The 24,749-nt window shown below is 37.8% G+C and overlaps 1 protein-coding gene across 1 annotated transcript in view; it reads left to right on the top strand.

The window, feature by feature from the left end:
• The window catches only part of HECTD1 (HECT domain containing E3 ubiquitin protein ligase 1), a 59,280-nt gene that overhangs the window by 16,567 nt on the left and 17,964 nt on the right, over positions 1 to 24,749 (top strand). The window contains exons 2-24 of the mRNA XM_009878926.1: positions 119 to 353; positions 1,094 to 1,321; positions 4,513 to 4,794; positions 5,048 to 5,318; positions 5,605 to 5,681; positions 5,771 to 5,869; positions 6,211 to 6,325; positions 6,911 to 7,085; positions 8,481 to 8,619; positions 8,821 to 8,991; positions 10,047 to 10,269; positions 13,287 to 13,550; positions 13,668 to 13,744; positions 15,148 to 15,282; positions 15,517 to 15,663; positions 16,026 to 16,120; positions 16,528 to 16,633; positions 17,500 to 17,634; positions 17,720 to 17,859; positions 18,406 to 18,729; positions 19,295 to 19,461; positions 19,642 to 19,818; positions 22,313 to 23,149. Coding sequence (XP_009877228.1) covers positions 119 to 353; positions 1,094 to 1,321; positions 4,513 to 4,794; positions 5,048 to 5,318; positions 5,605 to 5,681; positions 5,771 to 5,869; positions 6,211 to 6,325; positions 6,911 to 7,085; positions 8,481 to 8,619; positions 8,821 to 8,991; positions 10,047 to 10,269; positions 13,287 to 13,550; positions 13,668 to 13,744; positions 15,148 to 15,282; positions 15,517 to 15,663; positions 16,026 to 16,120; positions 16,528 to 16,633; positions 17,500 to 17,634; positions 17,720 to 17,859; positions 18,406 to 18,729; positions 19,295 to 19,461; positions 19,642 to 19,818; positions 22,313 to 23,149 — 4,619 coding nt within the window. The remainder of the gene's footprint in view (positions 1 to 118; positions 354 to 1,093; positions 1,322 to 4,512; positions 4,795 to 5,047; positions 5,319 to 5,604; positions 5,682 to 5,770; positions 5,870 to 6,210; positions 6,326 to 6,910; positions 7,086 to 8,480; positions 8,620 to 8,820; positions 8,992 to 10,046; positions 10,270 to 13,286; positions 13,551 to 13,667; positions 13,745 to 15,147; positions 15,283 to 15,516; positions 15,664 to 16,025; positions 16,121 to 16,527; positions 16,634 to 17,499; positions 17,635 to 17,719; positions 17,860 to 18,405; positions 18,730 to 19,294; positions 19,462 to 19,641; positions 19,819 to 22,312; positions 23,150 to 24,749) is intronic.

Genomic DNA, 24,749 nt, shown 5'->3' with positions numbered 1-24,749 from the left:
GATCAAGCAAGCGGCAGCAGGAAAAGCATTAATCTGTTAATGTGAAAGTGTAGGAAATTACTTAATGCAGAGAAACATGCACAACTTAGTAATGTGTTGTGTTTGGGTTTTTTTGCAGATGCCCTCCTCGAACATTTCTACCAGCACTGTGCAAAATTTTCCTTGATGAAAGTGCTCCAGACAACGTGTTGGAAGTAACAGCGCGTGCCATAACGTATTATCTGGACGTATCAGCTGAATGCACCCGTAGGATTGTGGGAGTGGATGGAGCTATCAAGGCACTTTGTAATCGTTTAGTAGTTGTTGAACTTAACAACAGAACGAGCAGAGATTTGGCAGAGCAGTGTGTGAAGGTATGTGTGCTGAAGAACCTTCTTTTTTTACAGGAGCTGGAAAGTTTGCTGTTTCTGAAGAGCTTTCTCATATTCTAATCCTATTTATTTTTTTAAAATGTGAAGCAAAACCATAGAGTGTACTAAAAGCATACATACCAGCAGTGCTGCTTATCTTTACTGTCAGCTTTGTGCTCTTGAAAGCTGAGATTCCTTTTAAAAAATGTAGGAAGAAAACTCAAAAAATTAGAAGGAGATTTTCCTATTTATGTTACGTGACTAGAATGCAAGGGCTAATTTTACGCTAAAAAGAGAATGAAGAATTGCTTCAGATACAGATAAATTACCTGCCATAAAAAAATTTTGTGCCGTCTCTTCAGTAGCACTAGATACAGCTCCTCTGCACTCTTGTGAAATTTTCACCCTTGAAGTCTCTTGTTTAAAGCATAATTCATGGCCACGTGACAGTATAGAGTTCGAGTCCCTGCTTACCGTGGCAACGGACTTTGTGCACGTATTTCTGATTTACTAGTTCTGGTCTACTCAAAAGTACGTCACTGGAGTACTGAAGTGACAGTGCTCTTGCAAAGGTCAGAGCTCTCCATGTCGTTTTATCCAAAGATCTAATTCTCCCAGGAAAAATACTGTGATCTAGCTGTCTCTCATGAACATCTGTTAAGACAATGCTGTTGGGGGATGTTCTCGTATTCACTTCTGTATTTTTCAAGAAATCTAGTTAATTAAATTTCATTTTGTTGTAGGTGTTGGAATTAATCTGTACCCGTGAGTCAGGAGCTGTGTTTGAAGCTGGAGGGTTAAATTGTGTCCTGACATTCATTCGTGACAGTGGACACCTTGTTCATAAAGACACTTTACATTCAGCTATGGCTGTAGTATCCAGACTCTGTGGCAAAATGGAGCCTCAGGATTCTTCGTTAGAGATCTGTGTGGAATCCCTTTCTAGTTTATTAAAACATGAAGACCATCAGGTAATGTAATATTTGGCTTAATGTGCTGTGAATTCAACCTCTGTTCTGTTTAACAAACAAATAACTAGATATTTTTATAAAGCTCCGCATCTTCATATTTACATAGTAGGTGTTATATTTGGATATTACAGTTTTCTTTGTTTGTGCTGACAAGGATGAAAGTACTGCTTAGTGTTTGACTTCAAGCCCAGGGATGTGAATGGCATCTTAACTTTACCTCTGAAAACTTTATTGAAAAATATCTTGTAACTTCTTTTCTGTACGTTTCGAAATAATTCCTAAAGTAATTGTTTTGTGTCTGCACCTCAGTCACTGTTAAATTGAGTATAAATAAGAGGCAAAAATTAGTTGTTTTTTTCTTTTTCTAAACTGAGAGAAGCAATAAACACATCCACAATCAATGCTAAAGTATTACACTGGAAGCCACTTTACATGGTACTACTGTAGATTCAGCACCACTTCTTTATTGCGGTTTTATTAACTTGAGATGAAGTAGTACTTGTAAAATGTAAAAAAATCAATCCTAGAGGAATTAACCTTCCTACCAGTAGAGTATTTTGTGTATGTCATACTAATGCCTTGCAATATCCATTTAGCCAAATTCTTGCTGTGCCCTGCCCAGGCTTCTTGACCGTACTGTTCACTGTTCCCGTTTTGCTTGCACCTCTGTCCTCGTTCCTTTCTCTAGACCGTGACTCCTCCAGTCTGGTTTATTAAGCATGTCATATTTGGAAGACTAAATCCTTTTGCCCGTGAGCTGAGGGAGTTTTTTTATTTAGATTTTTTTTTAGATCTTTTTGGAAGAGCCAGTTGGCAGGGGACTGTTGCACTAGCCATTTTAGAACAAGCTACCGTGTTTTTTAGACATTACATAACTTTATTAATGCACTGATCATCTTAGGCGAAGCTAATCCTGAAATCCATAAGTCTAGAGTGTTTTTATCTGTTTTCCAATTTATCGTATGTTTGAAAATAGCAATTGCTGGGGCTGTTGGAGATCTGTATGAGAGTTCAAGTAAGTTAATCATTTAGCGGTTAAGCTTTAAGGTAATTGTGCTTAAGACTGGAGTAACGCAGGTGATACTAGGTAAATCCATACTGGTATCCTTGAGAAACATGTTTTGTGTGAAACAAGCCTCAGGCTTTACATTGGATGTTGAGAAGTATTACAGATTTGCTCAGTAACTTCCTTTGTAAAATTTTGATGTGTGTGTCTGTCTCTCATCCTTTTCCACGGTTGGATTTAGTCACCTTTTTTGTAGGCTGCCAGTTAGTAACATCACTCGAGGGAAGAGTTCAGATCGGATGAATGTGACCCCAAGAACAGCTTATCTATAAATTCGTGAGGTTTTTTAACCTTTCTACTGAACTTGCAGTTTCTGGGAAAAACTGTAAATACCTTCCATGGAACTCTTTGCTTTGTAAACTGGTGCCACTAATGGAGGTGCAAAATAAGCTGAATCTTTCTTGTGTATTTCTGACAGAGCTGTTCTGGTAAAAATCCATAAAGTATACACAGATTACATAAAGACTGGCAGAATTGTTTATCCGTTGTGCTGTCAAAAGAACTGCAGCAAAATGCCAGAGGACAAGTAGTGAATATTTAAAAGTTAAAGAAAAAAAATCCCTTGCGAAAGACTACTGATAAATTGGAGTACTTGGCATGCAGGGACCATGCTAGAAGTTTAGCATGCTTTGCATTTATTGAGGAGAAACTTTGTTTTTCAAGTCCGTGCAGACTTAATGAAGATTTATGATTTTAAATACATGAAGTCTGGCTAATACTCTAATCTTGCTCCGTGTGTTGAAAAGTAACTGTCTTGAAGCCCTTGGGTGTGTGATAGGTGACAGTCATTTTGAAAATGGGCTGTACTAGAAGTTGATGACATTTAAGGGAGTAAGAACTGTAGCAATTTAGAGTTTGGTAAAGAGGAAGTATTATTGGGTTTGGTGGGGGGTTTTGTTTGTTTGGGTTTTTATTATTTCTTGATACCAATCTGATTTGCTACTGCACGTCTACAAAAGCAAATGTGCCCAAAGCAGCTCACCTTTGCAAACCTCCTGGCCGGTAAGATGAGGACACTTTGAGCGTATAGATGAGAGAGATGTTAAATGCAACACATCCCTTTCTTTTCAACACTGCCATGAAGAGGAGCTGGATCCTTTCCTGGACAGTTGGCTGGCAGCATTCTTTGCTAGATTAAGAGGATCATCAGTAAGCCTTGTTTCCACAGTGTCACTGTGTTGGTTTTTTTTTTTTCTCTTTAGTGACAAACCTAAATTTGGGAGTTTGCATTTTATTGTCACAAAAATACTTGCATATCCCTGGGTCTGGTGCACAGTGGGCAGTCTGGGTTATCTAAGGGTTTCCCAATTTGTCCTATATATGTATTAGCATAACATTAATTATAAATGTCATATTATAACATGTTAGAATATTTTATATTCTATAAATATAGAAGATAAAACTGCAAAGAAATTTTTGGTTTCATTGTTCTTTGAGGAAAAAATCTGAAATTCAATAAATGTGTGAAAGTTAGGAAGTAAAACCGCCTAGTGCCTTTCCTTGGTGTTTTGTGTTTTCTGTGTTGTTTTTTTTCTTTTCAATTTTATTATTAGAAAGCTGCTTTAACAGTTTCTAACATCACAACAACCATAAGGCTAAGCATTCCATTTTTCAATACTAGGCCGTGGGTTGTTACTGGTTTTTTCAAACCGTGTTGTCAGAACGGATAGTTGCTAGTGGGGATTATAAATAGATATTTCCTGTAAGAACAACGTCTATAACTAAAAAGTTTTTAACATGTGCTTCCAACATCTATTTGGCAATTCGATTATTAAACATGTTTTTCCAGATTGATTTGGGATTTTGCTCATATAGTTTAGGAGATGCTTGCAGTGCTGAACTTCAGACAAAGCAAAATATTTTCCTTGATTTCTGTGTATCATCGACAGAGAGAAAGGAGAGAGGAAAACCCAAGAACAATACAGTCTTTCAGTGAGCAGTTCACAGCAGTGTTGGGTCCTGACTCCTATTTTCTGGCTTAAAAAGCCTGTCTCCTCTGTCCGTTGATTTTGAAGGGAACCTGGGGAAACCAGCTTCCTCTGTCCTGTATTCCTGTGAATATCCCCTTTGCATTTTCTCGCCTTGTGTAACGGATTTTTCATCATTTCTCGTGCCCTACTCTCAGGTTTCAGACGGAGCTCTGAGATGCTTTGCTTCACTAGCTGACAGATTCACACGGCGTGGAGTTGACCCAGCCCCGTTAGCTAAGCACGGATTAACTGAGGAGTTGCTCTCTCGCATGGCAGCTGCTGGTGGGACAGCATCAGGACCATCGTCAGCTTGCAAACCTGGTCGGAGTAGCACTGGAGCACCATCTACAGCTGCAGACTCTAAATTAAGTAACCAGGTGTCAACTATTGTAAGCCTGTTGTCAACCCTGTGTAGAGGCTCTCCAGTAGTAACACACGTAAGAAATCCTTTTACACTACAGCTTTTTGTTCTCATAGGGTTCCTCCCTTCTTGTACTTCAATGTATGCAAGATGTATGCTGCTATTTTGTAGATTTTACGCTTATGTGTAAATATGTACACACATATTCATAGGTTTTTTGTAAAGAGGGGAAAAAAGGAAACGCTTCATATGGAAATGAAACCCAATTCTAATAGTATTTTCTAAAGCCCTGTATATTTTTTATTGTTCAGACTTTTAATTATTTCCAGGATCTCCTAAGATCTGAACTTCCAGATTCTATAGAAAGTGCGTTGCAGGGTGATGAGAGATGTGTACTGGATACCATGCGGTTAGTAGATCTTCTTTTGGTGCTACTGTTCGAAGGGAGAAAAGCCCTGCCAAAATCCAGTGCTGGCTCTACAGGCAGAATCCCAGGATTGCGAAGGCTGGATAGTTCTGGGGAACGTTCTCATCGGCAGCTGATAGACTGCATCCGCAGTAAGGATACTGATGCACTAATAGATGCAATTGACACAGGAGGTAAGCAAAAAATGAGATACTTTATCTTTTTATTTTTATAATCGTGATCTCAGAGCAAGTGTTTAGGTTGTACTTTGAAAATATTTTTCGGTATTTTGTTAAATAGATCTTGGTAGTAATAATCTCTATGCTACTTTTTTTGTTAAAATGTAAATTACTAATTACTAATCCTAAATTACTGAGGATGCTTAATTTTTTTTTTCTGTCCTGCTCTTTAAAGAACACTGATGAGGTTTAATTCATAAGTCTGAGAGCTTTAACTATTTTATTTAAATCTATCTTTCAGCTTTTGAAGTAAATTTTATGGATGATGTAGGACAAACTCTTTTAAACTGGGCCTCGGCTTTCGGAACTCAGGAAATGGTAAGTTAGTTTTACAGAATCTTAAAAACTTAGGTTATTTATGTAAAGAAGAGATGGAAAAAACTAGTTTCCTTTTTCTTGTTTAACAGGTAGAATTTCTCTGTGAAAGGGGTGCTGATGTCAACAGAGGTCAGAGGTCATCTTCATTACATTATGCAGCCTGTTTTGGAAGACCTCAGGTAGCAAAGGTATGATTTAAACTGACACTTAAAAGCCTTGCACGCTGACCTTCTGCCTTGTTCAGTGCAAAAGGTCTTGGATACAGGATGTTTCATGTGCACGGTCAAATATTTACACGTTCTTCACAATCTTTTATCAAAATACAAATTTTTCGTTATGGTAGGGAAGCGATACAAGTAAAAGTAGTTTTATATTAGCTACAGGTTAGAAAATCACGTCATGTTCTAACTTTGATTAGAAGCGTGAGAAGAGTGTAGAAAAGTTGTGCAAAAATGACATTTACTGTTTTGCAAGGAGGAACCTTAATGCTTTTTTTTTTTTTTCCTTTCTTAAAAATATTTTTTCTCAGACTCTCTTACGACATGGTGCAAACCCTGATTTGAGAGATGAAGATGGGAAAACTCCTTTAGACAAAGCTCGCGAAAGAGGGCACAGTGAAGTAGTAGCTATTCTTCAATCTCCAGGTGAGTGCAGTTTTTAGTTCCGTAACCTTACTAGTAAAAGTGCTTGTGTATGTGTTAAGTAATTCCATTCTTAGCGTTTTACTGTATTAAGATTCATTTAAAAAAATAAATACCTCGTGACCAACTTTTCTTAACCTGCAAACTATGTATAAACCCCTTAATATTTTAGGTGTTCTTAGAAGAACATGCTGACTGAGCAGCAGCAGTCTCGCTCTCCAGCTGTGGCATGGGGCTAGATGGGGATTTTGCCGTTGGGCTCAGGGGATGTCAGCCGTGGTAGCTGGGATCCTTTCGTTCTGTGTGGGAACTGCACTTGACCTGTTCATGAGGCTGTAGCGCTGGAGCGTTCATATTTAGTTCACTTTAAGGACTTGGAGCTGCTCCTGTGAGTGGTCTTTGGTGGTACTTATTATCAAGTAATTTTCTTTGAGAAGTCCTGCACACGTGGACTTTATATTTTTAGGAATGCATATTCCGGTTCAAGTGTTTAGATGTTAGTAAAGTAAACCCTTACATTTTTTTCAAGGGTTTTTTTGGTTGGTTGGTTTTTGCCATTGAACGTTATGGGGAAAAAATATTTTCCAGGTGACTGGATGTGTCCTGTTAACAAAGGAGACGAGAAGAAAAAGAAAGATGCAAACAAGGATGAGGAAGAATGTAATGAACCCAAAGGAGATCCAGAAATGGCACCCATATACTTGAAAAGATTATTGCCCGTGTTTGCACAAACTTTTCAACAAACTATGTTGCCTTCAATAAGGTAATATGATCATGATAGACAAGTTGCCTGCGTATTTGGAAATTCTGAATATACTCTTTTTAAAATAGCCAAGGTGGATTATTTTTCTTATTAAAGATTATAATATCTGAAAGTTTAAGTAATGCTAGTGACACTTCAACATACTTCTGTTTGAATAGAAGGGGTAGTTTGAAAAGCGTTGCAAGTCTGATTTTTACTGCAAAATACTTCCTTTTTGGGGAAATGATGTCTTGAAGAAAATATGGTTAGTCAGAAGTGGGAGAGAGAAACGTACTTTTGACGGTAGCAGCATGATGAAAGAATTAGTAGGTACTATTAGAATAGTGCCTTATCTAGACTGTGTATACTGTGTATTTGGTCACAGCTGTTTGTAGCTGCTGTAATGAAAGTACTAATTTAGGAGAGGAAAACTAATGAAGTGGTATCAAGGTACATTCAATGGAAAATGGAAAAGACTGGAAAAAGCTATATTAGAACCTTTTGGACGAATTCTAAACAGCTTAAGTGTTAACTGGAGAAGATGCCTCTTGGGAAGAGAATTAAAGGAATGTAATCTAATTTACTACTTAAAGGAGTACTGCGGGTAGCGTAATGGTTGTGATAAATTGCGTCTGATTGTAACCTCAGCCTCTTACACTACAAATGTAACATTTGTTTAATCTTTTATTCGTGTTTCCAGTGTTATAGATACTTTGAGAGGTGAAAATGGAAGATAAAAAGGGACTTTGGAGAGAGACTCTGCGTGAACTGATGATAGGAAGCTTAAACTAGGTCATTTATAATGAAGAAAATAAAAACTGTGTTAACAATCTGTGCATAATTAACTGTTGTTGCAGATTGTGGAAAGGAGGAGTTGGCTCTGTATTTTAATGTTTTCTTTATGAATCAGGTGAATCATGTTTTTAAAAGTAGGTCAACTAAAAATTCAGTATTAACTGTACATAAGTGATTGGCTTCCAGATTTATTGTGGTACTTAATATGGAAAGCTGCATGATCTAATAGTAGTTTTAGACTTTTTAGCGATCTCACCAAAACACAGGACGGATGTGACAAACAGAGGGCTGGGTACCTGTGAGGAAGGTGAAGTGTGCAGACCTGAATTGCCATCACTAAGACTAGATACAGACAAAATGTAAAATAGGCTTACTAGAGAGGGGTAGAGCAGAGAAAAATACATTAGACTCAGTGCTGTAGAATCAAAAATCAGTGGGTAAATGATTCTTAGAGATAATCTGGGACTCTTTAACTGCATCTCATGTAAAAAGCTTCTTGTTTTGAAAGCATGCGTAAATGACAAAAGCTGGTTTATCTTCATCCTTTTTATTGTTTTGATTACTGCTTGCTTTATCTTCGTAAGACTTAATTTTTTTTTTTCGCTATCATCTCTTTTAAAGGAAAGCAAGTCTTGCTCTCATTAGAAAAATGATACATTTTTGTTCTGAGGCACTACTGAAAGAGGTTTGTGACTCTGATGCTGGCCACAATCTGCCCACGATACTGGTTGAGATAACAGCTACAGTTCTTGATCAAGAGGTAGGAAGAAAGAAGATTTTGTCCTTTTTGTGAAACCAGTGCAAAAAGTGGATTATGCTCATTGATTCCATGTGCTTGTTAATAACTAACCTTGACGTGTTTATAGCATCTGTCTGTGACCACATGTGAAATTCAGCATGTAAAGATATTGTTAAGTAAAGAGATCTCTTATTATTTTCTTTCCCTCCCAATGTATTACAGGATGATGATGATGGCCATTTGCTAGCCTTGCAGATCATAAGGGATCTGGTGGATAAAGGTGGTGATCTTTTTCTAGACCAACTGGCTAGACTTGGTGTAATTAGTAAAGTGTCAACTTTGGCGGGGCCGTCATCTGATGACGAAAATGAAGAGGAGTCTAAACCTGAGAAGGTAAGTGCAGAATTGGTAGCTTTATTTGTTTTTGTAAAATCAGCAGTTCTCCGTGTTACAAAAATGTCCACGGCAAGATAGGTAGGTAAGTTATTAAATTAATGCTTATTGTATGCCACTTGTTTTAATTGTTTTCATTGATATTTTCTGTAACTTCATTTTCTCTTATCTGAGTTTTTCTGTCCATATTTACTTGTGGTCAAGTTAATTGACACTTTTGTCTAGTGTTTTGAAAATGATGAATGAAATGAATCCTTTCTGAACAAAGTTCATCACTTTCAGTGTACATGCATTAAATAATTGCAGATATTTTAAACATTGTTATGCAATGTATTAAAAATATAAGAAGGAAAATAATTTTTTGCGTAACAAAAGCCTTAAGTGCCTATTGAAGTTATTTACCAGCTTCCAACAGTCATGTTACTGACCTCTCATTAACGGAATGGGTAACAGGCTGCTTCTGTTATATACATTCTGTTAAGATTTATAGTTAAGCCTGAAGTGTGTAGTTAAGCTTGTTTTACTGTGGGGTTTGGATTTGGCGGGGGGGTTGACTGTTTTGTTTTGGTTTGGTTTTTTTACTTTTTAGATACTAGAAAACTGTCTGTCCGTGGTCCTTAGTGACTGGCTGTAGGTGTCCCTGCGTGAGCAGGGGTTTGGACGAGCTGGCCTCCAGAGGTCCCTTTCAGCCCTAAGCGTTTTGTAATTCTTTTCTTGCAACGAAACTTTTCAACAGAGGTGGATGTCCTGAGCAGTAGGCTGTTGTTAGTGTTCAGCAGATGAATCTGTACCCAAAATGAAACCTCTTAAAAGTATGTTACTCTGTTAAAGAATACTTTAAAAGTATATTTTACTGACAGAAATAGTATAGTTCCTGTACTTTGAGTAATCCTTTTTTTCTCAAGCCTTTTTAAAATGTATGTATGTTTTGTGTTATTTTTTTGGATGGTTTGTTGTGGTGGTGGTTTGGTTTTGGTTTTTTTTTTTAACAGGTGGGGTGTTTGTGGATTTTGTGTTTTTGTTTGTTGTTTTTTTTAATTACAATTTTATTACAGGAGGATGAACCACAGGAGGATGCTAAAGAACTGCAACAAGGCAAACCATATCACTGGAGAGACTGGTCAATCATCAGGGGAAGGGACTGCCTGTATATCTGGAGCGATGCTGCAGCCCTGGAGCTATCTAACGGTAGTAACGGATGGTTCAGATTTATCTTGGATGGAAAACTGGCCACAATGTATTCCAGTGGAAGCCCTGAAGGAGGATCTGATAGCTCAGGTAGTTTCTTTACAATTCAAGTCCAAGTGACGTTTTGAGATGGTTTTATTTGTTTATATAATTTGATTGGAGCTGTTTTGTTTTGCAGGAATTGGCTTACTAAATAGTAAAGGATGTAAACAGGTGGAAGGTGGTCAGTTAATTGTGATGCTTTTTATCTGAGAGCATGTGACCATAACTTGACTTCCTTGGTGAATTGTGTTAAGTAAACATCTTGCCAGTGAAAGTGTATTAACTTTGTTTTGTTTTGATACTTCTCCATGCATACTTAATTTTTTCACCCCAGTCATTAAAAGCACTTTGTAGTGGCCGTCCCAGGACAAGCAGGTTGAAATGGTGATTTGTTGTTTGCTTCTAGCTAGCAGAATGAAACTGCATGTGTTTGAAGACAAAGTAATGGAAAGTTTCTCATCAAGATTGGGAAACAAATTACAGTGTCTTAATTGTTTGTTGGAGAGAGGATAAGGGAACAGACCTTATACACTGGCAATGCACAGGTGGTTTTAATTTTCTGTACAGAATACACGACTTGTTCTGGATGCAGAAACAACCCTCTTTTATTGTTTCGTCTTCTTTGCAACAGTTCATGCGTCTATGAACCTGCAGAAAAAAACGCATTGCAGTATTTGTGTTTTCAACAAGCCATGGAGTGAAATAACAGAACATATTATGATTCAGGATAGAAAGGAATTGCTAATGACTTGATCTATTAATTTTAGGACATAAAGACAAAATGGCATTTGTGTGTTTCTGGGTTATAACACGGCTGGAAACCACTTCTAGATTAATTTTTTTTCTATTCAGAAAATGCGTCAATGCATTCTTTTTAACAAGGCTAATGCCTTAAAAGGTAAACAGTTTGTGTGTTTATCATACAGTATAGTTTTAAGATCCACAAGGTTAATTTCTTAAATCCTTATAGCCACTGGCTGTCAATTTTGCTGTCTCCCTTGCAAGTGATGTGAGTGTGAAGATGAGACGTTACTGTTTCTGTATCAGATGAGTGAAGACAGCTCAGATGAAGAAAACTTAAAAAGAGTCAGACTGAGAACTGAAGAAGATATGTTTCTTCCTATCAGTCTTTTAAAAAGATTGAATAAATCCCAAGTTTTTAAGAAGATGCCTAGCATTAGAGCTAAACAAGGATTAGAAGAGGCTTCTTGCAACTTTTTGTCCAATGGAGATCTACTAAGAGTGCTGGCATTGCGGTGTCGTTTGCCTGAACCTTAACCGTGAGCTCTAAGCATGTGCAGCAGCCTTACCTAAGAGATAAGAAACTAGTATTTGTCAACTAAAATTACTACAGCCCTGTATAGGCTCAGAATAGTATCTTTAAGTCCTGAACTGTACTATATGTTCTGCTCTCCTGAATCATTGCTGGCTAATCTCATGGGATACTTTTCAGTAACTTCACCACTGGCAAGAGTATGGAGGATTGAGTAGTGGAGCTTGTTAGTATGTATCGCATGGTGAAAGTCGGGGTGGGAGGGGGAAATACCTACACTATGAACTTTTTTGGAAGGTCTGTACTCACCCCTCTCCACATCAGCTTAATACTAGTTTCGTTTGAATTTTAAGGAATAATAAATGTTCAATGCAAAAATTGAAATTTAATGGTAATTCTGAAGCTTTAAGTGAGTCTCAAAATTTTGTTTAAGGCAACCCAAAACTATTCCCAGCCGCGTATAATTATCACAATTTAAGTGGAAATTTGGAAAGATTTCATTAACAGAATTTTAATTTCGCATATGAAATTTCAAAATTCTTCTTATAAACCTTCCCTCTGGATGCTATGAATTTTAAGGTAAAGAATGTTAGGCTTTGAGCGCATACTAGAGCGCAAGTCATCGAAGCAAAAGGAAAACAGCAATTTTACAGTTGAATGGATTACAAAAGTTGTATTTATCAAATCAGTATGCTGAAAGATGAAGATATTTGTTAACTTCCCTACTTGTTAACTTCCAAGCTGAGATGTAATGAGGTTATTGCATTTTTACTTATCAGATTCTCTGGAATTATGCTAACAGTTCAGGTGTTGTGTGCAGTCTTTTGTTTACTACAGCATCAAAATATTTAAACTGAGTTGTTTGGAATAATTTCAGGCTAGATAACCTACATATCCTAACGGTAGGATATGATCCTGTTTGTCATCCGTTAAATATTTCTGTATGAATATTAGATCTTAGTGGTGCCATTGGATGCTTTTTTTTAATTCCGTGTTCTTCTGAGAGATATAGAGGTCCTTAAAATTTTTGTAATTAATAAACGAGGAATAGGAACATCTGCATTATAATTTGAATTAGCGTGTCACTATAATAGGGAGAGTAATTGTGGCTTTCCTACTTTCTCTGAGATAATTCTAGAGGTTCTACAAAGGAGATGAATAAAAATTTTAGTATAACTTATAAAAATTTTTTTTGGTCTTAGTAGCTATTTGCTCAGATTAAAGTGTTACAATCTCAGCCCAAACTTTTAGTATGCGTTGATTGTCAGACTCTGTAAAGGTTTGTGCATTTTTATTTTTCTTTGGTTTTGTTTTTTTATGTAGCTTCAGCATCTTTTCTCCAAGTGCTTTAAGCTGTGAAGTTGATTGCTGTTTTCCTGTTGGAGGGTTCATTTAATTTTCTATTTCTAAAAACTCACTTTTGAGACTAGTTCGTGCCAGCCATATAAGAGAAATTACTTTTGCAAGACTAGAAGTTTGTTATGAATTTCTTTGGTCTTCCTATTATAATTGTAAAGATTAATTAATACATCTGTCAATAGCACTGCTCATGAAGAGTTGCATTATCCACTTTGATGTGATTGTGGAATAAATCACTGGTGAAGTACAGAAATACAGTACTGGGAAGAAATTTAGAATACTTTCAAGACCCTTAATTTCAAACTTAATTTTGCATTGAATGTACTCAGTTGTTTTGCTCTTGCAAAAAAAATTAATAAATTGTTTGAGAGATATTATTATGGAATTGATTGTTGGAAGGGAAAAACCCACACGTTTGTTTCTTCTTAAATAGAAAGTAGGAGTGAGTTCCTTGAGAAGTTGCAAAGAGCTCGAAGCCAAGTAAAACCATCCACCGCGAGCCAGCCAATTTTATCGGCACCGGGGCCAGCTAAGCTCACCGTGGGAAACTGGTCACTCACCTGCTTAAAAGAGGGAGAAATTGCGATTCACAATTCTGATGGGCAGCAAGCTACGATACTGAAAGAAGATCTGCCAGGCTTTGTGTTTGAATCTAACAGAGGAACGAAACATTCATTTACAGCCGAAACCTCTTTGGGTAAGTATGTAGGTACGTGTTACGTGCAGGTAGGGGCAAAGGCATGCGAGGTAGTTTTTCTGTTTGTTGCTTTTCATACCTGTGAGAAATTGTGACATCTCTGAAAATATTCTGCAGGGTCGGAGTTTGTCACTGGCTGGACCGGCAAAAGAGGGAGAAAACTGAAATCTAAACTGGAGAAGACAAAGCAAAAGGTTGGTGAGCATCTGCGAATTTTATACTTGGAATTTAGTTGAGCTTGGTTATTTAATAGCGTGCTTATGGGGTAGTTGTTTCCTCTTACAGGATTGAAGTCTCCCTGATTTCAACTAGACGCAATTTTATGCTGATCTTGAAAGGGAAAACTTGGAACAAAGCACTTCTGCAGGTGCTGGTTATCCAACACTCTTAGTAAACTCTCCGCTCTTGTAGAGAGGAAAAGTTTTCTTTGAAAAATGTAGAGAAATCCACTCCTCCTGAGCTCTATTTGTATAACTCTGTACTTATTTTTTTAATTTTTAATCCAAAAGGTGAAGATGTTACGATCAGTACAATTGTGTCAGAGGCACAGCTTTTTTCAGGTCGCTGCGTTCAGATACAAATTTTAGACTAAGTGTCATGATGAGGAGATGGAAGGGAGCCCTCTCTGTTTTAAGAGTTGTGGTAGTGAAGCAAAATATGTAAATGTCCTCATTTTAAACTTTTCTAAAATTCTTCTTTCTTTTCTCAGACTGGGGGAGGGGGTGGGAAAGAGGAACTGAGAAATCAAGCATTAAGCTTTTACAAAAACACAAAATGTCAGAATGTTCTGTGGCCAGCTGATGCCAAGGGCTCAAGCTAGTCTTCGGTCTTGATCTCTTGCTGTTTTAACAGTGCGGCTGATAAGTTCTGTATCAGAAATCTGCAGCACGTGAGGACACTTAGATCTGAGGAAATGTGACACTAAATTAGATTAAAATACCATGTGAGTGAGGATAGGTGGAATGATAAAAGGCAGGCAGCTCTCTTTGATAACAGAGACTACGCTGTAGCTCTGAAGCTTGTGAAGTGTGGAATGTGTGATGATAATGAAAAGGAAATACTTTGGAGGAAATTTTTTATAAGCTAAATGTTGCTTAATAGGAATGTTATCAAATCTGTATTTTGTGTGATCTGTACTTCATCGAAAAAGTAGTTCTTAGTGTAAGGTCACGTAAGGACTTTTTGTGTTGATTGGCTTAAGGAATTGTGAAGAGAGCATTCGGAAACCGTATAAACCTGCCTTAATCTTGCACTAAAAGGATTACCAGATCTGTGATACAGCTCTAAAGAAAGAGAGTTACAGATTGAGAGTCCTGCCTTTTCTCCTGTTTTTGTGCTGTAATCCAATATATGACAGTGAGCTTAGTTCCTCGAAGTTTCCTTGAGAATGTGTACATTTCCATTTATTTCTCCTGCACTTTGATCCTTTCACAACCTTTGCCTTCCATGATGTATGGCAGGCTTCGGTTCTTCCCTATTTCTTTGTGTCCGTCCTGGACTTCTTGAAGAACGGTGACCAAGTTTCTAGAATCTTGGCGAATAATAGTAGTCTCATTACAGTAAGGTACGACTTCTAATTAGCAAAATGCATTTGTAGGTACGCACGATGGCAAGAGATTTATATGATGATCATTTTAAAGCTGTTGAAAGCATGCCTCGGGGAGTAGTTGTAACACTGAGAAACATAGCAACACAGTTAGAGTCTGCGTGGGAGCTTCATACAAACAGACAAGTGAGTGTACCTCTTGTAATTTGTAATGTGTGATGTCGGTGGAAATCACGTAATAATGTTCAGACTAATCTGACATGATGTAAAGAAAAGTTGCAGTATGTCTCTCTGAAATGTGGGGGGGTTTGATGCATGTAATTCCTACTTATGTCCTTCACCGCAACATTATTTTTTCAAACGAAGCAAGTGGAAAAGCCGTTAACTTGTTTTACCGTGATTTGTTTTTTTGTTTTCCAGTGTATTGAGGGAGAAAATACTTGGAGAGATTTAATGAAGACTGCTCTGGAGAACTTAATTGTACTATTGAAGGATGAGAATACTATTTCTCCGTATGAAATGTGCAGTAGTGGCTTAGTTCAATCGTTGCTTACAGTTTTAAATAATGTGAGTTTATGGATCATATGTCTTTGAGTAAAAACTTCGTAAGAAAAAAACGTAATGTAGGCATGTGCCTTACTTCAAAAAACATCTATTATAAATATGCCTTTCTCCCATCTTGATGAAAATCAGTCAAACTTGCCCCACTTAGTGATCTGCCCATTGAATATGTGCTATCGTAATACAGGAATTTAGATCAAATAAGCCATTAAAAATCTTTAGATCAACACTGGTCAGATCTAATGACTGATACAATTTGGCTTTTCACGTACAGATGTTAAGCAGGGAATCAGATGTTTTTGCCACTATAGAGAACTAATATATTTTTGTATTAGAAGTAATGTATTATGTGTTTCTTTTTCTCTTAGAGTGTTGATTTAGATGTGAAACAGGACTGTAGTCAACTGGTAGAGAGAATAAATGTTTTCAAAACAGCATTCAGTGAAAACGAAGATGATGAAAGGTAAGGACAAAACCAAACTGAAAAAACCTTTGCATCTGTAAAGTGGTATGGTGTATGTAAAATAATTTAAAGACAAGGGAACTCTTCTTTCCATTTCAATGTGTTATTCTCTGGAATAGAAAATAGGTCTGTGAAAGACAGCGTCTGCTATTGAGTTACCAATTGCAAATATTAATGAATTACCTGTCTGTAGAAGTCAACTATACTGGATGTACATCTATTGACAAAAAGGTGACTTTTGTTCATCACTCTACAGGTTAATCTTTTTCTTACTGTGCTGTAACCATGTGGTTAGAACAGATAATATCAGTAGAAATGTATTTACTACAGCTGCATACTGTTCTCTGAGATAGTGTAGTATTTTTCTCTTTGTCGTGTGGTAACATGGGAACTGTTCATTTTCACAGTCGTCCAGCGGTTGCGTTAATTCGGAAATTGATAGCAGTGTTAGAATCGATCGAACGTCTGCCTCTCCACCTGTATGATACACCAGGATCTACGTATAACCTTCAGGTAAATGTGCACTGATAACTGTGTGTCATACTGAGCGATACACGGTGCTACGTGGGAATTTCACCTTAACTCTCTATGAAACATGTTCTTGTAAAAGCAGATAAAATTAGGTAAAGAACAAACCTTTTGGCATCTATTTCCTCTCTTCTTTTCATATGAGGAATATGTCCCCTAGTAGGTATTGTTAGTACTTGAACAAGCGTTTAGTTGAAGGCAGTTATAAGACATGTTTATTTGTGCTGATGAGGGATGTGCTATAATCATTAAAAGAATCCGTTCTAGAGCTGTGTGTTCATTTGGTAATACAAGACACCTGCAGGGTCAGCAGCTTCTGGTAAAGGGAAGCTGCAGTTTGGCTGAAAATATTACTTGTTTTTTCCAGTTTATGTGGAGTCTGAATTTTTTTTTTTCTGTTTGAAAGCACGCTTCAGGATTTTGCAAGGTGGCAGTGAAGTGTGAATATTTGTGGTTTTATGTTAAATTATTAGGAAATAGTTGCAGGAAGTTGCAAAAACACTGCTGCTCTTTTATATTTTGACAAAGCATTTTCAGGTTTTATGTTATTGTAGTTGCTAGTCTATGAGATTTGGAAGTAAAACCCATGAAAACACATGAAAAGTGAGAAAATATTAGCTTGGATGTGTAATTGGATTATACATTGACTGTCATATTAAAGAATTGTTTGGTTAATTGAAAAAAAGTGTTAGGGAATTACTTCTCAAAGCGTTTAATCAGAGTATAGTGATGAAGTTGTGCAACAAAAATGCTTGATATGCCACTGACTGTTGTGGTGAAATCTGTTGCTTTCCTTAAAATTACAAAGCTTAAATGGAAAAGTCTTTATTAACATTTAGCCGCTCTTGCAGATATTAACAAGGCGCTTGAGGTTTCGTTTGGAACGTGCCTCGGGGGAGACGTCTTTAATCGATCGAACAGGTCGAATGCTGAAGATGGAGCCGCTGGCAACTGTTGAATCTCTAGAACAGTATCTCCTGAAAATGGTGAGGAAGCTGCCACGCACAGCGAGCGCAGGGAGCGGTTGTGTTCTGCATCTCTCAGTCTTGGTCTCTTTTTGTTCCCGTGTAGGTAGCAAAGCAGTGGTACGACTTTGATAGAGCTTCGTTCGTTTTTGTACGAAAACTACGTGAAGGCCAAACATTTGTGTTCAGGCATCAACATGATTTTGATGAAAATGGGATTATTTACTGGATTGGGACAAATGCTAAGTGAGTTTTTACAAAGCTAAATAGTTTGAAGTCAGACACAAACTGTGAACCATGGGGCGCTGTGGGGAGAGGGAATTAATAATGAAATTAAATCTGTTACAGTTTATTTTTAGGAGTGGGAGGTATCTTTGCTTTTACTGTTGATCTGCTTACATTTAAGTCTCTGAAGTGCTGAGAACTCATTTGTAAGCTTACCGAAGAAGTGAAATGATAGGGAAGTTTGAGTCTTTGTTTTTGTTGGACTTGGTTTGGTTTTGTTACTGGATTTTGGGGGGAGGGGAGGGGAATGATTGTGATTTTTTGGTGCTTTTGGTTTGGGGGTGTGGGTTTTCTCGGAGATTTTTTTTTTCTTTAAATGACTGTAATTAGAGATGTTCCAAGCATCACTTTAAGTTCTTTAATGTTTTAAAATTATATTAATAATTTGGTTTGTAATAAACTGAGCTGTAATATGTAGTTTGCAGTAAGTGTTATGTATTGCTGATAGCTGTTTTTGTTTTTTAATGTAAGTAATAATTGAATAGTACATTTCTCTTTTTAATATAGAACTGCATATGAGTGGGTAAATCCAGCAGCCTATGGGTTAGTAGTGGTTACCTCCTCAGAAGGAAGAAATCTGCCTTATGGCCGTTTAGAAGACATCCTAAGCCGTGACAGTTCAGCTCTCAACTGTCACACTAACGATGATAAGAATGCTTGGTTTGCCATAGATCTTGGCCTGTGGGTTATACCATCAGCTTACACCTTACGCCATGCTCGAGGTTATGGACGATCTGCTCTCAGAAATTGGGTTTTCCAGGTTTCTAAGGATGGACAGAACTGGACAACTTTGTATACTCACGTTGATGACTGTAGTCTCAATGAACCAGGGTATGCCAATGCATTTTACCACTTTTTATAAAACTGAGCTCAGTTAAAAACATATTTGGCTGTAGACTAATTCACTGGGTACGCTGTGGGTGTACCTGGCACAGGCTGCCCAGGGAGGTTGTGGAGTCTCCTTTGGAGACATTCAAACCCCCCTGGATGCGTTCCTGTGTGATCTACTGTAGGTGATCCCGCTCTGGCAGGGGGGTTGGGCTAGACGATCTTTTGAGGTCCCTTCCAACCCCTGACATTCTGTGATTCTGTGTGATTCCTGAGTTTTCTGTGTGGTTCGTGAAATGACATTTATGCTTTTCTGACATTGTTAATTTTGCATTTGATATTCTTCTGAGAAAATAGTAACATCAGCACTCATCCAGAGTTTGTCTCTAGGGCTAATAGCTTTTATGTATCTTGTAGTCTTGGCAGTTTTCTGTTTTTTGCATATAAATTATCAGTGTATTGGTTTTCTTTGCTTTGATACTAAGTTGTTTTGATTTTGCTTTTTTGTTGGTTTTTTAATCATTATTTTTGTTCCCTCACTCATGTCCTCTTTCTAATAAATTTAAAGGTCTACAGCAACATGGCCTTTAGATCCTCCAAAAGATGAGAAACAAGGTTGGAGACATGTTAGAATAAAACAAATGGGAAAGAATGCCAGTGGGCAAACACACTACCTCTCCCTGTCTGGATTTGAACTTTATGGCACTGTGAATGGAGTATGTGAAGATCAGCTGGGTAAGAAAAAGGATGAGCTCATCCTGTTTGTTCTCTTAAAATGCTAAGGAATGTACAATATCAAAATCAGCAGGAAAAAGCAGGTTAACTTGTACAGTGAAACTTGCTTCAAAACAAAGTCAAAATTACTCCCCGTTCAGTGTTTTTCAGTCTTCTCATGTCAACGTACGTTCCTTGTAGGAAAAGCTGCTAAAGAAGCTGAAGCAAATCTGCGAAGGCAGCGACGTCTGGTTCGCTCTCAGGTGTTGAAGTACATGGTGCCAGGAGCTCGTGTCATCAGAGGAATCGATTGGAAGTGGAGAGATCAGGACGGGAGCCCGCAAGGCGAAGGCACCGTTACCGGAGAATTGCATAACGGTGAGCACGAGTTGCTGGAATTTGTCAATGACTGTAGCACCATTAGCTCATGTGGAACAGGTAGCATGTAAGCGTTTCCTTTGTAGTATCTTGAAGAACTTGATAAATTTTTAAATATTTTGAGGAGAAGGAACTCAAATATGACAGCTGTTGCAGTCCATTAGTGAAATGCCTTTTTAGTGCATGAAACAAAACACCCAACTTGCTGTAAATGAAACTTCTGTAGAACTTTGCTTTATTAAATACCAATTTTTTATTTAGACATTCATTACAAAGAGGAAAAAGTATATGAAGGTGATTGATGCAAACTGATTAATTGAGCTTTGGGCCTGCAAAATCTATAATTACCTTCTTCATTTCTTCTAGCTTAGCATTTGCAATATTTTTCTTGTCTTTTTTTGTATCCTGTACCTTTCCTACCTTGCTGGCTTCATTGGGATCAAGTAGTTATTTTTTTAATGAAAAACATGGGAAGTGATTAACTTACGGAGCAAAATAAAAAACCTGCAACAGCCAGGGAAGTTGGCGCTCAGGGAGCTAAGATATTGAAGACTCCAGAATAGATGCTGGTGTTTTTAACGTTTCAGTCGTATTTAAGCCATTCAGTATAGCTTTTAGGGAATTTTCCCATCATCTGCATATTGCTCTTATCAGATGCAACCGTATCCGTAGCCACATTCTCAGTTTCAAGACTTTAGGTATTAATGGTGAGTAGTATTTTACTAAATCAGTGTGTTTGTTCCTATGTTACAGTAAAACTGTCCCGTGTTTAGTGTAGGTGAGGTTGAAGTTCATTTATCACGTGGTGAAACATACATCAGGAGACTCTTATTCCTGCTACAGTTGTCCTTCAAAGAGTGTTTTGAAAATAGTATCCCATTGACTTTTTTGTCACTATTCCCAAGTTTAAACAAATCTTGAGTTGTTTTAGGCCTGTAAAAATGCAACAGTAAGAGTCCAAGTACAAAGTATGTGTTTAAAAAATGACGTGAAACTACTCGGATATAGCCCTGAAGATGGAATAAAATCACAAAAGAATAAGAGTAACATAATCTAAACCTGCTCATGCGGGGATGAGATGTTTACTTACCTCATCTGAAAACTTGATCCGTTTTTAAATACTCTTCCTCCAGAGTGATATTTCTAAATAGAAATTTGGCCTTGATCTTCTGTTTTGGTCTAGAAGTGATAACTTTTTGATAGTTATAAGGTAAAAATACACCTGACAGTACTAAAGAATATTTTACTTCAAATTAACTTTATTCTGTTTTATTAAAGAAAAATGTATGTTTACATCTGGACCTGACATCTTGTTTTGAATTTCTCTCTGAGATTGCAGAAGATGACTGAGGTTTAGAGACTTTGTTTTTAAAGAAAATGGTGTCACTATTTTAATTGATACACAAGTTTTGACATCTGGACCTGACATCTTGTTTTGAATTTCTCTCTGAGATTGCAGAAGATGACTGAGGTTTAGAGACTTTGTTTTTAAAGAAAATGTGTATCAATTAAAATAGTGACACCAAGTTTTGTTGCAGTTCACATATGCTAGGAAATCGTAAAAGGAATTTTTCTAGGTGACTGAGATTGTGGTACACCCTCTAAGAAGCAAGAATAGATTGGTTTGCCCCTGTCCTAGTTAGATGAATTTTGCATGTTACCCTCATTGTTGCAAATTTCTTCCATTCAACTGTTAAAAAAATACTGATACTCTAAATAATCATTTAAAAAAGGAATTGACGGGGAGCATTTTTTTTTTTTTCCCCTAATGTTGTTTTGGTCCCAGTATGAAGTTTCATTCTATGAAACATACTCTTTTTGCAACCCTGAAATCTTACTTGAAATAGGCCTTACCTGCCTGTAAGACTTTTCTAACGAATAAGAAAGGCTTGAATCTGTCTAAATTTGTCAAAGTTTAGGGCTGGGCTGGCCACTAAACTTTGACAGACATTCTCTGTGATCCAGGAGAAATTAATGAACTAAAATGCTGAATATTAGTAAATTAATTCTTTCACTTTGTAGGACAAGAGTAAATATCCCAACTGTCAGGTAAATATGCTTATCCACAAACATTCAGTGAAGCAAAACATCGTAGAATGTCCTTGCAAGAATTACAATTTTTGACAGGGATTAGTCAGGTTATAATTATACATTTTAATACACATTTCTGTTATTAGAAAATCTAATAATGAAATTTTGAGAAATCCTAGTAAGTCGGGTTCCTTCCTGAAGGAAACTTTACTTTTGACTGAATCCTGGGACCCTGAAGGTAGAGGCTGGTTGCGCTTGCTGCCTCAGCATTAACAGCATTTTTAAATACTGGATCGCTTGGATTTAAATGCTTCCTTTTTAATTGGCGTTAAGGTTTATTTAGCGATTTTATTAATTGGGACGTGCAGCCCTTATGAGAATCTGATCCCACATTGTGGAGCTACTGTCTGACGCGCTCCTGTCTGCTTTCTGCTGGGTCTCACAAACTCCTGTCCCTTTCCAGGCTGGATTGATGTCACCTGGGATGCTGGTGGCTCTAACTCTTACCGTATGGGCGCAGAAGGAAAGTTTGACCTCAAGCTTGCACCAGGGTACGACCCTGATTCAGCGGCATCACCCAAACCTGTTTCATCCACTGTTTCAGGCACAACGCAGTCATGGAGCAGCTTGGTGAAAAACAACTGTCCAGACAAGACGACTGCTGCTGCAGGCTCCTCAAGTAGAAAAGGAAGCAGCAGTTCTGTGTGTAGCGTGGCCAGTAGCAGCGACATCAGCTTGGGTTCGACCAAAATGGAGCGGAGATCAGAAAGTGTAATGGAGCAAAATATAGTTTCAGGCCCTGACGTCCATGAACCCATTGTGGTTCTGTCTTCTGCTGATAGCGTGCCGCAGGCCGAAGTAGGGTCATCTTCCAGTGCCAGCACCAGCACCTTGACAGCGGACATGGGAAACGAGAATGCAGAGAGGAAGTTAGGTCCTGAGAACTCAATCCGTGCTCCGGGCGAGTCCAGTGCTATATCCATGGGAATTGTTAGCGTAAGCTCTCCTGACGTGAGTTCAGTCTCCGAACTGACGAATAAAGAAGCAGCTTCTCAACGACCTCTAAGCTCTTCAGCGAGTAACAGACTCTCGGTCAGTTCTTTGTTGGCTGCTGGGGCACCGATGAGCTCCAGCGCAAGCGTTCCAAACTTATCATCTCGAGAAACTTCCAGCCTGGAGTCCTTCGTACGAAGGGTGGCAAACATAGCGCGTACCAATGCCACAAACAACATGAATTTAAGCCGAAGTAGCAGTGATAACAATACTAATACTTTGGGAAGAAATGTCATGAGTACTGCAAGTAAGTAAGCTACGTTTATTTTTAGTTGAAGCTTTTGGTGTTATTTTGGCTTTCATTACGCTTAAAGAAGTTTGGATTCTGTTGACCTGATAGGGAAAGGACCTTAGAAGAGCCTTGACCTTGTGTGTGCCCACAGAACTTGGGCAAAGCTCACAGAGTTTACGTCAGCTGGCAAGTGTTACATTGTCCTGTGATGTCAGAGTAGCTCATCAAGTAGGAAATAATTTGAATTTGGTATTCATTACATGCTTAGGTAGAGAGGGGAGTATTTTTTCGAGGCTGAAAGACTAGCATCAGGAGCTAATGCAAGACACTTGCTTTCTGACCTGTGTAGGTGTTGCATCCTCACCTTGCATCTGCCTATCCCCGTTCCTTTTCCATTTTCCTCAGGAAGGGCAGTTTGTGCGTATTGTGAAGTCTCTGAGCTTGGGACCTGAGAACACAGTAGAAGGAAAAAGTAAACTGCAGTATGATGAGATTTTGGTAGATTCCTGTAATCTGTCGGGCCAAGTGACTTAATGTACCGTAATAACCGCTTGTCTTCTAAAGATGGTATGGTCGTTAAGGCTGAGATTTGGCAACCTCTTAAAGCATATTGTTTTAGAAAATTTGTCCTTACATTATATGTAGGATCAAGATATTAGCAGTTAAGTTGTAAACTGTGTGAGTTCACTCTTGTGACTCTTGAGAGCAGAGCTGTTACTCACCCAGCATGTTAGGTGTTTTGGCCAGTGATAAGAGGTAGAATTTTAACCAAAGCGCTCCATTTCACGAGACAGGCAAGTTAGAAAAAATTATGTAAGCCAAAAAGAAGCACTCAGTTTCTTGTTAAGATTTTGTGCTTCTCTAGGACTTCTGTGCTTCCTTATTGAAAAAATGAGCTGCTTGCTTTTAGCATTTTTTTCCTAATATTGACAGTTTTCATTTTTGTTGAGAAGGTTTTTTTTAATGTATTCTTGCATTCCTGTTGGGATATTGGGGAGAGACAATGTGTGCAGCCTGCAGTAAAAATGTGAATAAGATATTCAAGGGAAGATTTCCAGTAATTGATCCCCTTTTAGGCAGATACTTTAGAACCAGAGGTACTGACTAGCTTTGTGCTGAGGGGAGAGGGAGCATTTTTCAAAAACAATAGTAAGATAGTTCATCAGTCATTCATGATTACATTAATGTTTGATATCATGTAATGCTAAAGTTGGAAATAACAAATGTGGCAAAAGAAAAAAATGATTTAATATTAAAATATTCATACTTTAAACATGTAGGAGTTATTTTTTCATATACATTTTATACAAATGGAAACTCTGAATGGGAATTCGTGCCCCAGAAAGAAATCAGAGTCTATATAGGAGCAATCTTGCCAGAGTTCTAGTACAGCATTATAAAAAGCTTGGGCACTTTTTTTTTTTAAATGCTATTATTTTTTTCTCTATGGCCTATGCAGGTGTAGAAACACACCCCACCACCCCAAAACAAATCAGCCCAAAAAGTCAAGCCTGAAATCGTGATGAGGGGTACAAGTCTTTCTGGACTTGCTGTGGTTGTTGCATTTAAGAACAGCAGCAGTTGCCAGGAGTTCAGTGGTGCCTGCGGAAGCCGG

This window comes from Apaloderma vittatum, unplaced genomic scaffold (genome assembly GCF_000703405.1).
Source record: "Apaloderma vittatum isolate BGI_N311 unplaced genomic scaffold, ASM70340v1 scaffold13111, whole genome shotgun sequence".
In the NCBI taxonomy this organism is placed as follows: Eukaryota; Metazoa; Chordata; class Aves; order Trogoniformes; family Trogonidae; genus Apaloderma; species Apaloderma vittatum.
The sequence above is the reverse complement of the archived record's forward strand: the minus strand, read 5'-3'. Positions and strand labels throughout refer to the sequence as shown.